General features: G+C 38.6%; 1 protein-coding gene across 3 annotated transcripts in view; it reads right to left on the bottom strand.

Moving 5' to 3' along the window:
* Window positions 1-297: 297 nt before the first annotated feature.
* The window catches only part of ASB3 (ankyrin repeat and SOCS box containing 3), a 95,559-nt gene continuing 79,676 nt past the window's right edge, over window positions 298-16,180 (bottom strand). For all 3 annotated transcript variants that reach the window (XM_019942631.2, XM_019942632.3, XM_073791368.1), the window contains one exon: window positions 298-2,033. In XM_019942631.2, coding sequence (XP_019798190.1) covers window positions 1,828-2,033 — 206 coding nt within the window. In that variant the 3' untranslated portion in view covers window positions 298-1,827. The remainder of the gene's footprint in view (window positions 2,034-16,180) is intronic.

Below are 16,180 nucleotides of genomic sequence, written 5' to 3'. Positions count from 1 at the left end.
CCTTAAGAGTATTAAAGCACCATGGTGCATGTAGGTCAGAGCTTAAAGTTCACACTAACTGGATGTATCATTTTGATCAGAGGCTGTGACTATAATTCACCCACCTTCAGGTACTTTTAGATTAGACTTCTCACTGAGTCCTTTTTATTAGTCATAAAAATCATAAATATTATATTATAAAATAGTCTAAAAGAAAGATGCATTTATACAGTAAGTAAAATCATTTATGTTTTAAATACTAAGGGTTTTAATGTATCTGAAATATTTTGAGATTTTTAAGAATAAAAGCTCAGTAAGTTATGAGTAGTTGAATTTATTACATATTTGAACATGAACAAAAACACATGAAAAGATTCACCCTCAAATGTAAACATTCTATGTACAATGGACCCTAACAAAAAACTGGTTATATAAAAATCAGAGACTTAGGGTTTGGAAAAATACAGACATTTAAAAAATATTACATAGTACATACTTTTTTAGAATTTAGTAACTATCAGAATTTCCACCTGTTTTTCCATATCCACCCTTATCTCTGCCTGTATAACTACAGTCAAACTCCCCACCCCACAGGCAGCAACTACAGCCCTAATCTGTGCTGAATTTAGTCATCCCCCTGGACCCTAATGTCTCCATCATTTGGTACGCCATCATCACTGCTTTTACCAAATAGCAAGCGCCTATCAGAGATGAATCTGGCTAACCCACTCCCATCTATTTTAAGTCACAGCATCCCAATAGGACAGAATATTTGCCCTCCTTTGGATCCCATCTCTAGTTGTCTATCACAACATTAATGCATTCATAACCTTTTTCTCAAGACTATTGCCCACAGTCTCTTAACATAGCTCACCTGTTACGGTGTTCAGTCCTCTCTGACTCTAGATTCATATCGAGCAACTGCAAAACCAATGAGGCAGTGTCTCATTAACCTAGGATGTTAAGGTTTAAATTTCATGGACTATTTGATAATGTATCCAGATAGTAAAAAAGAAACCCACTATAACATTAATAGAACTAGCAATCATTGCTTCACAGGATCAAAGGTGCCCTCTGATTTGGAGGCTGAATGGAGCTTCAGTTTTATTTGATACTGAGCAACTCAGGAATACATACCTTTCTTTAAAGATGGTACCACAGAAATGTCTCTCCCAGTCTCCTAATTAATACTGTGTAAAATGCACATTTATCTCAATACCAACCTAATTCTTTTTTTTCAACTGAGCATATCTTTGAGTTTAGGTCTGTTCTTGCCTTTGCAGAAACAGGAATCTTTTTTAGCCAAAGAGAGTATCAAGGAACTGGAAAAAAAAAACAACAGCAAAATGATTCATTTTCTATAGTCTTTAAAGAAAGAATTCTCCCCTGAGTTTACCTGTGAAAAGCCAATGAATTTCAACTGAATTAAGAGATGAGAATAGAATATAAGATAGTTCTTTTATAAATATAAGAGAGATTTAACTCCACTGTGTATACACATCCAGTGAAGTTTTATGCATTCCCTTCTAAATACTAGCCCTAGGTAAACATAGAATCATAGGTGGAAATACACCATGTTTAGCCACAGTTCATTAACAGAATAAAGCAGAAAATTGTTAGGTAATTTACAACATAAAGTGTACTGATGATAAAACTGCAATAAAGTAACACTAGTGAGGTTTATACTTTTTTACCAGGGAGCTTAGTTGTAAACATTTGCATTAAACTACTGCCCTCTAAAATCTAACCAACCACACAAAAATCATCTTTTGTGACAATAAAATCGTGAAGAATTTGTACTCCATGGCTCCTTATCTTGGTGGTTTTCAGAGTAAGACATGACCTGTGTTAAGTAGCTTCACTGATTTCTCCATCTTGAATAACTGCCAGTTCTGGAACTTCATTCATCCTCAAAACCTCTGCATAGAGCAAATAATCATGTAGGCTTCTGGGAAGTGGCAACTGACAGATAAAACTGTTAGATCGTAGGTGCTCTGGTTTTAGACTGGACCGAATTTCCAAACGACAAAGGTGGGTCAGGGATGGAATAGAGGCTGGAGAAACAAACAGAAAAAGGAAGATTAAAATGTTTGAACCAGAAAGATATAACAGTACATTAAGGTAAATGCCCTTTTTTCCCCACGTCTGCGTAGTAGAAGAGAAGTGATATGTTACTTAGACTTACTTTTGAAAATAGATTACTTGGGCCAGGATGACCAAAATAAACTTTATTTATTTATTCTTTTTTACAGCCTTCACTGGGTTCTTCTTCCTCCGATTTCTGGCCACAAATTCCAAAGTCAGTACCCAGGGCCATATAAAACTAAATGTTCAAATTCTAAATTTCTGCCAATACCAGTTCGGACTTAAGAAATGGGTGATCTAACTTTAGAAATGATAGAAGCACACAGTAGCAAACGTTACTTCCCTCTTACTCTCATTGCAAATAGTCTCCAGGCCTACCACATTCAAGTGAATAAAAATGTAGCTTACATAAGTTTTGCTCTTTTTATCCATGATACAGAATGAAATTTAAAAATTGACACAGAGAGAAAAGGACCATCTATCAAATGCCTACTATGCTGTATGCCGATACACATCCTCTTTTTATCTTCATTAACCCCCGTGAGGTAGATATTATCATGCTCTCACAGAGATAAGAAAACAGAGGTTTAAAAAGAGGTTTAGGGCTTCCCTGGTGGCGCAGTGGTTGAGAGTCTGCCTGCCGATGCAGGGTACACGGGTTCGTGCCCCGGTCCGGGAGGATTCCACATGCCGCGGAGCGGCTGGGCCCGTGAGCCATGGCCGCTGGGCCTGTGCGTCCGGAGCCTGTGCTCCACAACGGGAGAGGCCACAGCAGTGAGAGGCCCGCGTACCGCAAACAAAACAAACAAACAAACAAAAAAACACACAAAAAAAGAGGTTTAAGTAACTTTCCAAAGGTCATACATCTAGTACGTGGTAGAACAGGATTCAAACTCAAGTGCATATGACCCCAAAATGTGCATGTGTACATACACATGCTAAAACCACTGCTGCCAAAAGCTAATAACCAATTAAAGGATAACCCACATATGCTTGATTAAGAATCGTAAGATACTGGTTTTGTTTTCCAAGATGAAAAGTGTTAACTAAAGAAGTTAATGTCCGTGAAAACCAAGAGCACTAAAAACAGCTAGTGGTTTTATGTGAATCAAATCTAATGCTTTTTATTAGTCCAAGAAATCTTTTGTAAATCCCTGTGAAATGTACCAATGATTAACAGGCCAGGATCAGAGCAGCAGAGCAGCAGATAGCAAGCGCTATCAAGAGCCCAGCTGATATAAGACCAGCTGGTCTGACTCCAAGTCTAGGGTTCTTTAAACTGTAATAACCCACAGGGCCTGAGACATGCTAATTCTCTAACATCTTCCAGACCACTGAAGTTAGTCCATCATCTTACATTTTAGTTTCAGCTTATTGGTTTAAGTTTAGTTTAGTTCACTCAGGGTTTGGGAAACTCCTCAATCCATAGTGTTTCAAAATGCCAAATAAGAAAAGCAGCAGAGTTACCTGATTTTGTACATAAAACCTGAGTCAAAGAAGAGTATTTCCTTAAACCATGAGTCACATAGACTCCCCATTATAAATAAGATTACAGCATCTACAATATATAGCACATTTACTTTCACTGTTTCCATATTTATATATTGTTTAAATTTTAACCTTTTCTGTAAACTTAAAGGAAGAATCATCATTCTCCCTTCTAAGATGAGAAAACACAGATAAAGGGAGCACTAGAGAGATTAGCAGGAAACCACATGGAAAGCATGCTCAAACTGCAAACCTCCACAGTTTTCCAAAGGAGTAGTAAGCAGGTTCAATTTCAACAAGTAGGTTGCCCATGTTCAACTATTACACTTAAGGAAACCTTCTCACCCACTGAGATCAGGAACAATAATTGGTCCTAATGTCACTGGGTATGCACAAATGTAATACAAGTTTTGGAAATGAGCATAACTGATTCTTGGTAAGCACACAACTCAGCTGGTAGGGCCAAAGTATGCTGGCATACTGGAAAGTGGCCTATCAGCTGCAAACCCTGAGCATGCCATAAGCATAGTCAAATGGGACTGACAGAGAAAATGACAAGACTAGATTGTGTGGATCACACTGAGATTGGTGAAGAGAATTTTTACTCCTATTTGGTTAGAGTTTAATATGCATCCTGTTAAATTGAAATCTCTTCATTCTGCACATTTTTGTTAATGTAGATACTTACCACACACCCAGAAGGAAGACAAAGGATGGCTGTGTAACCTGGAGCAGAGCTGCTCACTCGGAGGTAAGGAATCCTTAACACTTCTCCAGCTTCACCAACTTGACAGACTACACTGACTTACAACTCCTCAGGCTGACTGCGGAGTGTTCCTCTGGCTGTCCCACAGCCTCCTGCAGTGCAGACAAGCCTTTCTAAGAGGCAGTCTGACTACATCACTGCAGCCCTATCTTTTACAACTAAATAAACCATTTGTTTGTTTATGCTGACATGGGTGTGGAAGCTTAATCATCTGTGATCAAGCCAAACTGGACCAATACACATTTGTTATGGAAAGCTTAAGTGACTTGCCTGTGTTGACATCATACAGCAACAGAGCTGACACTAGATCCAAATGATCTGACCCCAAGTCTAGGGTTCTCTAAACTGTGATAAGCCTAAAATATTTCTCTAACAACTTCTAAACCACTGAAACTATCGTAAGTTTTGGAAGATCTTTCCATTTAATAATAAAAAAGGAAAGGGTATAGCTACTTCAGTTACGGGTTCCAATTTCAACTGCACCATTTTGGTTTTCGTCCTGTGAGCAAAATAAATCGCTGGCCTGATGAACAATTAGAGGCAAGAACTGTATTCATTTGAACTTGAGGGAGTCTTTTACCTATGGATTATTAACACAGACAGTAATATACCCATCAGTGCCATCTTAGTTTAATATGCCAGTAAATACTAAGGGAACTGTATAATCGTATATGCAATATTTCAAAGCATGCAAAATTCCTATGAAAGTTTTAGTGATGCATAGTATTTCCAGATGTGTTGTCACCAGGTTGAGAGAAGATCAAGTCATGCCTTGAATTTATAATATGGAAAAGCCCATGGGACCTCCCCTGGTGGCACAGTGGTTAAGAATACGCTTGCCAATGCAGGGGACACAGGCTCGAGCCCTAGTCCAGGAAGACCCCACATGTCGTGGAGCAACTAAGCCCATGTGCCACAACTATTTAGCCTGAGCTCTAGAGCCCATGAGCCACAACTACTGAGCCCGCGTGTCACAACTACTGAAGCCCACGTGCCACAACTACTGAAGCCTGCGCGCCTAGAGCCTGTGCTCTGCAACAAGAGAAGCCACCATAATGAGAAGCTCACGCACTGCAGAAGAGTAGCCCCCACTCGCCACAACTAGAGAAAGCCCGCATGTGGCAACGAAGACCCAATGCAGCCAAAAATAAATAAATAAAATAAATTAAAAAAAATAGATTTAAAGAATCATACATTATATATATATATATATGTGTATATATATATATATATAAAATATGGAATAGCCCAGAAGCTGTATGTAAAACATAACTTTCATGAAAACTTGTTAAAATCAGATTTTAATTTCTTAAATAAATCTCTCTTTTCCTACATTATGGCACTGATCATAGTCTAGAAAATAATGTCTGAAACCATGCTATACTTTTTTTTTTTTCGGTACACGGGCCTCTCACCATTGCGGCCTCTCCTGTTGTGGAGCACAGGCTCCAGACGCGCAGGCCCAGCGGCCATGGCTCATGGGCCCAGCCGCTCTGCGGCACGTGGGATCCTCGCGGACCGGGGCACAAACCCGTGTCCCCTGCATCGGCAGGCGGACTCTCAACCACTGCACCACCAGGGAAGCCCATGCTATACTTTTAAGTCACTTTTCTGACCAATCAGTTTCAAATTAGTATGTTAAACCCAGTTATCTCTAGATCTGTTAGATAAGCAACTTTTAACTATTCATTTCTATATATATAAAGTCTTCAATTTTGTTAATTTTGTTGTACATACACAGAACAATCAAAATAGAAGGCCACATGTTTTATGGAATTGTACTAAAATCAAAACAATGATCAGACTAAACCCCACAATTCTTAATTCATTATTCTTGTTAATGCCAAGTTTACTATAGCACAGAACTACATGTACATCATACACACCCATTATCTATATTTCCTACAACCATTCAGCTCTAGCCTGCCCTCATGCCAATATTCAAATGATGTATCTGCCTAGACTTTATTTCTATGGTTCCTCTGCATGGTTTTCTACATCAAAGGTATTTATCTGACTTTTGGGCCATCTACTACAATGTGTATTATCATCATTAATATAATGTCTTTATGGTTCCATTCTTTTCTTCCCAGTCCTTCTTAATTTACTTGTACAGTCTCTCTCTTTCCCACTGACTACAACTAAAAACTTGGACAAAATTTAAAAAGCAACAACCTGAGGACTCTGAAGAACAAATAAGAGACAGATTAGGGCAGGAAATCAAAACTTAAAGAATGACCAGTAGAACAGCAATGAATGGAATGAATGGGAAAAGCACCACCCAGTAATAAGCCTGGAGTTGGAGTTGATGAGCCATTATTAACTAGTTGTGTGACCTGCAGCAAGTCATTTAAATGCTCTGACTTTCAGTTCCTTTTCTATGAAATGGGAATAATACCTCATCTATAAAATGAACATAACTGACACCCCTGTGCATCAAAAGGTTGTTGATAAGTTTCAAGTTAGAACACACTTGCAAAAGCATTTTATAAACTGTAAAATACCATACATATCCTAGGCACCATCTAATCTAGTGATCTCCAAATGTTGTTTGACTGCACACCCAATTAGTGAAAAGTCTTTGAGTACATAACACCAATGTATGGATATTTACGTACATATAAATTATATCTGTATACTACTAAATTAACATTATCTACACTAAGTACAAATAAAATACATAAAATTAGAAGAATAAGCTAAAATGAAATAAGGTACATATTTAAAATAACTTCATTTATCTATTAACGGTATAAAACCCTTTTTACTTTTGCTAAATATGTTAATAATAATATTTTAACAAAAGCAAGGTGACTAAGGTTCACTAATTTAATTTGTAGTGACGTGGCAAGTCCAAGATTTGGTTCTAGGTCCAATCTACTGATGTACTTAAAAAAATATCTTACAAAAACCATGTAGATTCAAACAGGAGGAGTACCTTGTGGCTTAGCTGAACTAATCAGGATACTAACTTATCTCATCTAGCAATTATGCAAAACTTTTATCAAAATTCAACTGGTAAATTTCTATTTTTCCTGGTATCAATCAGTTTACAAGCTAATTACAAAGTTTCGTTTTTTCACATTTTTATTAAATGCATTCAAAATCTAAGGAAACTGTTTCCAAGTATTTTAAGTGTGTCAATACAAGAGTCTTTCTAGGTGATGCACATGGTTTTTGGCAAGAAAATCACATAACAATAGAAATATTTCCCAGCATCTGTTTTTGAAATCATCTCCCCATAGCAAAGTTTCTTTCAGAAAGTAGTTTGCTTTCTCACTCAGTTAAAATATCATTTTTACCTTAAATCAACAGAATTTTAGAAAATATGTACTAGGTTTCATACTATTCATAGCTATTTATTACCAAGAAAAAAAAAGGTTAAGAAAATTGGAACAGTATTATTTTTGCAAAAGAAAAGTACATAATTCATTGTTAAGTTCAAGGATTCTTTTTTATATTGTCACAAGATAAAGACCAAACCTCTGCATGTATAAACAATAATCATGGTCACTCCCATCTCATCATAAAGTACTACAAAGACTATATATATTTTATTTTCTTCTTTTTTTTTGTCCTTCTGTAATGGTTTATTTCACTAAGCATATATATATTTTAAAGGTCATGTTTTTATAAAATTATTCACAACAGTATTACTTCAGGCAATTCTGGTTTCAACTCCTTTCCTGTATTAGCCTGACTATTAATGATGCAATAAACTCCTTTCATGTGTGATGTTATCTCCATTTCCTCACATTTACAGAAAAGTAAGCCACTCCATCAGCAGTCTTACACAGCTTTTCCAAAAAACATTTTTCTATTAAATAAGTCATTACTGTTGCAAATATATTCTTTCTGGTGCATATTTCCTTTAGTGGCTCTCAGAAAAGTAACATTATTTATATTTTCTTACTGAAACATAATCTTAAAACAACCCTAAGCTGAAACATGTTATAAATATTATATACCTTCTTCCAATTTAGTATACCATCCTTCCTACTTGCAAGGTTATATTTTTATTCTTTTAACTCTTTAGCGATGTTTTCTATGCTCCTTTCGACAATATTTGCTAATAAGAAATGCATTTTACTTTGTCCCCATATTATTTCAGTCTGTTTTACTGTGGCAGCAAGAACATGCATCTCCCCAACGGTATGTAACTTTTTGTCTTTTCACTATTGAATAAGCAAATTTAAAAGGAGCTCTAAGCATCTGTCATTATGTTTAGTATACTTTATAAAAATAATGGACTGAGCAACATAAGACTTAAATATTGATGAAAAAATCACAGGGTTTGTCTTTATGTTCTGGATGCTTAGAGTGTCTTGCTGATTATGATATTTTCATTACCTAATATCTCAATGCACACTACATACTAACATCAAGGCTCACTGTTAACATTAGTGGAGGTGAACCATATTTTATTTTATTTTTTTAAGGTGAACCATATTTTAAATATTTTTCTTGATACTTTTGAACTTCTCGTCAGCTCAGATTGGGTGGTCAGCTTTTTTATCATATGACATGACTATCTGATAAAAATAGGAGTGTAGGGCTTCCCTGGTGGTGCAGTGGTTAAGAATCCGCCTGCCAATGCAGGGGACACGGATTTGAGCCCTAGTCTGGGAAGATCCCACTTGCCGCGGAGTAACTAACCCCATGCGCCACAACTACTGAGCCTGTGCTCTAGAGCACATGAGCCACAACTATTGAGCCCATGTGCCACAACTACTGAAGCCCGTGCACCCTAGAGCCCGTGCTCTGCAACAAGAGAAGCCACTGCAATGAGAAGCCAGTGCACTGTAACGAAGAGTAGCCCCCACTCACCACAGCTAGAGAAAGCATGCATGCAGCAATAAAGACCCAATGCAGCCAAAAATAAATAAATTAAATTAAAAAAAAAAAAAAGGGCTTCCCTGGTGGCGCAGTGGTTGAGAGTCTGCCTGCTGAAGCAGGGGACATGGGTTCGTGCCCTGGTCCTGGAAGATCCCACATGCCGCAGAGTGGCTAGGCCCGTGAGCCATGGACGCTGAGCCTGCGCGTCCAGAGCCTGTGCTCCGCAACGGGAGAGGCCACAACAGTGAGAGGCCCATGTACCGCAAAAAAAAAAAAAAAAAAAATAGGAGTGTAGCTCTATGATTATTTTGTTGGTTCACTTGTATTGGTACCTTTAGTATCATCCACATAACATGTTATTTTTGCAGGAATCTTTTTAAGCCGCTTGACCAATTTTTGAGAATTGGTTAGGTTAAAACTAGATGATGTAATCACAGGTCCACTGAACAGTCAAACATGAACTACAATTCATTAAGGTACACCAGAAGTATGGGTGCCAGGTCACCCACTTTGGGAAGTGCAAACCTAACCCATATAGCTATGTAGGTACAAGGCACTCGGCCATGTGTGCTAAGTGGAAAAAAAAAAGATGAAAGCTCAATTTGTACAACTACCTCACTATTAGAGAAAAGATAAAGTGAAAGGGAACTTAATCAATGATAAGCAATTTCATCTTCCTCTCTCCCACCTTTAGGATGCCTCTCTCTGGAGCCTGGAATACTTGAAAATTAAGTAAAATCATCTAGCCTAAGCATTTTCCTGTGGTAATCAAATGAAAGAATGAATCATGGTCTCAGGATCTCTCAGAAAATAAAAATCCATTCTTCATTTCCCTAACTTGTTTAGGGAACTATAATATAACACAGCAGTCTGAGACAATAAGAAAAAATTAAGTTCAATATTATAAAGTAAATTTTAAGTCCCTCGAATACCTTTCCATAAAGTTCTCAGGAACCCCTATATTCTATCATAAACAAATCTGCCTTCATCTAGAACACTGTCCAGAACACTCTCTTCACCTTTTGTCCTCACAGAAGCCTGATCCTCCCCCCAAAATTACTTCCTTGACCAATTTCTAAGATATAATTTTCTCATTCTTCCACACCTTGTCACACTTATCATAAAGTCTAAGTGGCAATTTTAGCATTCTCACAGTTCTTCTGCACCACCTTCAGACCCACATTTTTCTGTCTTTAAATTCCAACATACACCACTTACCATCCTTCCAGAGTGTGCTCTCTCTTACTACCACTACACCTGATCGTTAATATCATTGAGACCTCGGGTCCCAACTCCTCCTGCCGTCTGGTTTATCAGGTCCCTTTCCTTTCTCATTTCTTATTTGGTGTTCATGGGCCCATCACTGATGCTATTTTATTTTATCATCCTCAATTCTTCTGTACCTGCTCTGACAACCCCCAGATCAATCTAACCACTTTCCTTCTTTCCAATACAGAGAAAGTAAAGCAATGCTGGGAAAAAATTACCATATAACCATATGAATGAACTATACCACTTCCAACCTCCACTTGGGCCCTCAGTGTTGCTCAGCAAATCTCTTTCACTGGTTCCCAGTTTGCCACAACAAGCATTCTAAATCAAGTCTCTGCTACCAAACTCTCACTTCAGTTTCCTTTTTAGCAAGATTTTACCTCTTACTCCTAAGTAAAAATAGGAGATCTTCTAGGCTCTCTTTCTCTGAGTTCCTAATACTCAAACTATAAACTTATCTACATCCACCCTACCCTCATCTCTCTTATTCTCAAAAGAAGGGGCCTATTTGAGGCTAATCCTCCCTCCGGCTTATCTGAAATCTTATTATATAAACTATTGCTTTTATCTCCATATCTTTAATGTTTTCCTTAAACAAACTGAGACCCTTTAATTTATAAAACATGTTCAGGCCTCTCTCACCTTAAAAAGAAAAAGAAAATTCTGCCATAACCCTGCATCATTCCTTTTTAGCCATTGCACTAGAGAACTGTTTATTTTTCACTCACAGATTCTAAATCAGTATCTGATACATAGTTGACACATAATTAAAGAACCCACTTACTAAGGAATTAATGAATATAAACAGCTAGATTTGTAAATGCCCACCTACAGAAATATTTACATGATAGATTCTCTTCACTAACGACTTCTGCTTATGGTCCACATTTGGAACTAACTAAAATTACAGATGAGTGCTTAAAAGTTCTCAAATGAACAAGCTATCAAAAATTAAAGCTTCTGTCCTAACTGCCATATCTGTCCTAACTTTCCATATCCCTAAAATATATATCCCTAAAATAAATATTCCAAAGCTTCTGTCCTAACTTTCCATATCCCTAAAATAAATATTTGGGATATGGAAAATAATTTTCTTTTAATTAGGATATAGCTGTCCCAGGGGTCTGCCAGCACACATATCTAATGTACATATATGGGAAGAGTAAAATGGGCTTTCAAATAATATCGGTGACCCAATACCTAAGACACTTAAAAAAATTGTTTTAATTGCTCTAGAGCAACACTTTCTCCTCTCTTAGCTTATCAATAGATTGCTGACAAAATAAAAGTAGTTTTACCAGCAAAATGTCCCAGCAAATGTGGATACAACTCATTGCTACCTAGTTTAGTAAGGATTTCCCCACCACATACACACAGACACAAACAAAAAATAAAATCCACCACTTGGATTTATAAGAGGCTGTGTGAAGCTAAAATTTTATAAATGGGAAGATGAAACCTTACTAAAATTTTAAGTTAACTATAAATTTCTCTTAAAAAAAAAAAAGCTTGGCTCTTAAATCCAGTAATAAGGGCAGCCTGCAGAACACTGTTAATCAAGGCATGATTCGCTTAAGCCATAACATGGCTAGTATCTGGGAGGTCAAAGTTTCCTACTCTACAAATAGAAGGTCACATGCTCAATTTTTAAAGATGAAAGGTAATTACTAACGAGGTTCTTTTTTTTTTTTTGGCTGCGCTGGGTCTTTGTTGCTGTACGTAGGCATTCTCTAGTTGTGGCGAGCAGGGGCTACTCTTTGTTGCGGTGCACAGGCTTCTCATTGCGGTGGCTTCTCTTGTTGCAGAACACAGGATTTAGGCACGTGGGCTTCAGTAGTTGTGGCACACGGGCTCAGTAGTTGTGGCTCACAGGCTCTAGAGCGCAGGCTCAGTAGTTGTGTGGCACATGGGCTTAGTTGCTCCGCGGCATGAGGGATCTTCCCAGACCAGGGCTCAAACCCGTGTCCCCCGCATTGGCAGGCGGATTCTTAACCACTGCACCACCAGGGAGCCCTTTACCTCTGCTTTTAAGATCAACTGTCTCGGGCTTCCCTGGTGGCGCAGTGGTTGGGAGTCCGCCTGCCGATGCAGGGGACACGGGTTCGTGGTCAGGGAGGATCCCACATGCCGCAGAGTGGCTGGGCCCATGAGCCATGGCCGCTGGGCCTGCGTGTCCAGAGCCTGTGCTCGGCAACGGGAGAGGCCACAACAGTGAGAGGCCCGCGTACCACAAAAAAAAAAAAAGAGAGAGAGATCAACTGTCTCTTAAAAATGTGTTCTCAACTCAATCTGCAAGACAAAATAGCTACACTCTGATACTTCTTAGGCAGTCTAATTTTGAACTCACTGCTCACCACTGCTTATTAAAAATTGAGTGGAGTGTTACAATATTTAGAGAGAACTGCTCAAAAGTGCACACAGGTCATCCATCCCTCCAGATATTATAAATCTAGCCCTGGTCAAGTCAGAGCAACAGAGACCTGAGAACCAGGGCCCACTTAAGAACTACTTTTACTGAATTATACCTTGGTATGACAGCAACAGTCCACACTGAAGACTGGTAACATAAAATTCCAAGAAGCCATGGCTACCAAGATGTTGCCTAGGAAACTGTCCATCACAACATCCAAGAATATCTGTACTTCTGAGCAATGAGTTTTTTATCTTATGAACTCTGTAACCTAGTGTCAAGAACTAGAGAGTTCAGTCAGAGCCAAATTTGCAGAGTATCCATAGACAAGTTTCAGATTACCATGATAAGCTTTCCCTGACTCCATATTTTTCTTCTGCTTCCACTTTTTAAAAAAAATATTTAATTAATTAATTATTTTTTTTATTTTTGGCTGTGTCAGGTCTTTGTTGTGGCACATATGATCTTTTGTTGCAGCGCTCAGGCTCTTCAATGCAGCGTGCAGGCTTCTCTCTAGTTGTGGCATGCAGGTTTTTTCTCTCTCTAGTTGTTACGCACGGGCTCCAGAGCACGTGGGCTCTGTTGTTTGTGACACAAGGGCTCTCTAGTTGAGGCGTACGGGCTCAGCAGTTGTGGCACGTGGGCTTAGTTGCCCCGCGGCATGTGGGATCTTAGCTCCCCAACCAGGGTTCGAACCAGCGTCCCCTGCATTGGAAGGAGGATTCTTTACCACTGGACCACCAGGGAAGTCCCTGCTTTCACTTTTAACTTCTGTTTTACTGTTTTGTGATAATCTATATGTATAAACTGTTTTAAATCCTGTTTAGAACAAAGCAGAGGAACACTGAAATGAATAGATCAAGAGAGTTTCAAGGAGCCATTACAGGATCCTTTGTACGATCCAGATACATGTAATTCTCTGGATAGAATTGTTCATATTTGATCATTAAAGGTTCAGGATAAACTAAAGCCAAGTGCTTTTATCCATAAGAACATAATTAATTACCTAGACTTGATCTTGGTCAGTTGGGCAGGGGCTGGCAAATTTTTTGATTAAGAAGTCTATTGCTATGTGCAGTTAAACTGATGTTTCTAAGAAGTATATATAGGCATGTGATCAAAAAATTGTTAACTGCAACCAGTCAGTAAACTTTACCTGGTATACATTTCCTTCCTAAAGCAAAAGAACTTTTGAAGACAAATCTGACTTAATGATTAAAAGATGAGCAGCAAGACTGGTTGTCTTTTTTATTTATAAGGGCAAGCTGCTATTCCCTTAAGGAGGAAAAGGGAGAGGAAAGCAGAATTTTGAGCGAGTATAAGGCATCTCCAAGACTTGAAAAGGGCTTAGGAAAAGAATGGAGAAAATCTTTCCCTTGGGATAGATAATGGTATACCTAAAGAAGCTAGGGAGCTGAAATTATCTAGGGGCTTACAAATAGTGGCAGAGCCACAAGAAGCATCTTTTCCAAAATATTTAAAGAAATATATTGAGGGCTTCCCTGGTGGCACAGTGGTTGAGAGTCCGCCTGCCGATGCAGGGGGCGCGGGTTCGTGCCCTGGTCCGGGAGGATCCCACGTGCCACGGAGCGGCTGGGCCCGTGAGCCATGGCCGCTGGGCCTGCGCGTCCGGAGCCTGTGCTCCGCGGCGGGAGGGGCCACAGCAGTGAGAGGCTCGCGTACCGCAAAAAAAAAAAAAAAAAAAAAAAAAAAAGAAATATATTGATAAGGCAGTTTTTAATACCATGATAAGTTACTGGAGAAAGTAAGGTGAAAGCAAGACTGCCATACATGTAGAGAGGTAATCAAAGAATTGTTTTGCTGTGCTCACTTCCATTGGTATTAAAACCCTGGTCATGCTTCTGCTTACTAGAAATCCTCACCTCAAAATCCAAATAAAGGAGGGGAGAGTACAGATGACCAACACACAGAAACTGAATATCCTAAAAATTGAAGAAAAAAGGGGAGCTGGGTACCATCAAGACAGCCTTGAACTACAGAAAGGAAGAGAATCACAATCCCATTTGAAACTTGGGCAACTGAGTAGATGGGCATATCTTTTCTTTCCAGCCTTACTAAAATCTAGCATTGTAATGGCTCCCATTACCTGCAGAAGAGGAACCACTGAAGAATATTCTGAGAAACCTATATAACTAAGAGGAAGAACACAAGTGTTTCCTAAGTAGTTTGCAATAAGAACAGGGTTAAAAAGTCTTCCTGGTATAGGAATAAAAGGCCTTTGTAACACTGGACAACGCAAGAGTCAAGGTGGATCAGGGTTTCTCAACCTGGGCACTAGTGACATTCGGGCCAGATAACTCTTTGCTTTGGGGGGCTGTCGTGTGCACTGTAGCATATTTAGCAGAACTTCCCTGGCCTCTATCCCCTAGATGGCAATAGCACCCCTACCAATTGTGACAACCAAAATATCCCCTGTGGGGGGGCAAAATCACCCCTGTTGAAACCTCCACTATGGATGAAACAAATAACAAAGAGCTGCCAGGGATAACTCACTTTCTTGGTAAACAGCACTCCCAAACCACCTCACATCCTGAACCAGGAAACAGAAGGAACACCAGGATTTGTAGGAAAAATGATAAATTCAAATTTGGATATGTCAGAATGTGGGACACCAAGTGGAGATGTCCAAAAGTTAGTTGGATATATGGGACTGGAACCAAGAAAAGAGGCCTTGGCAAGAGAAATAGACCAGAAAAGCATTAGCTACATTAACACCTTTGAAAAAGGCTTTTGTCAGCCAAAATAAAATCCTCTTAAGAGATGATGATTATTATCCTACACAAGCTCTACCTAGTGCCTAATTAAACAAGAAGCCCTTGATGGATTTAGTCTACTGAAGAATAATGTACTCATGCACAATTCTTACCTTCATCTGGACAAACTTGCCATATGTTAGAGTCTTTAAGGTAAACTCTCACATATCTTTACTAATTGATAGGTTGCAATAATCTTCCCATTTGGTATATTCTCCTTCTTTCTGACTTTTTGTTCCCAAATCCATTGCCCCATATTCTATCAATTAAGAAATAGATACTTCCTGCCACTGCACATACATAATTAGCAAAAGCAGATGCAATTATCACATGCATGTGAGTTTTCTAACGTTATCATTAAAGAAATTCTGTTCTGGAAGGCTCAGAGACTTCCAGATTATACTTCTTCTTAAACAAGAACCCTCACTGACAGTTTGAATACACCTCAGTTCAAGAGCATATTTTCCTGAATGTCTTTTTTTGATTGAGAATATTTACTTAAATGTAATCTTCCAAGAAATTAGAAGACATTTCTACATATGTGTAAGTTCACTTGTTAAAAACCTATTC

Source organism: Tursiops truncatus, chromosome 14 (genome assembly GCF_011762595.2).
Source record: "Tursiops truncatus isolate mTurTru1 chromosome 14, mTurTru1.mat.Y, whole genome shotgun sequence".
In the NCBI taxonomy this organism is placed as follows: Eukaryota; Metazoa; Chordata; class Mammalia; order Artiodactyla; family Delphinidae; genus Tursiops; species Tursiops truncatus.
Note: the sequence above shows the minus strand (reverse complement) of the source record. Positions and strands in the feature narration are given on the sequence as shown.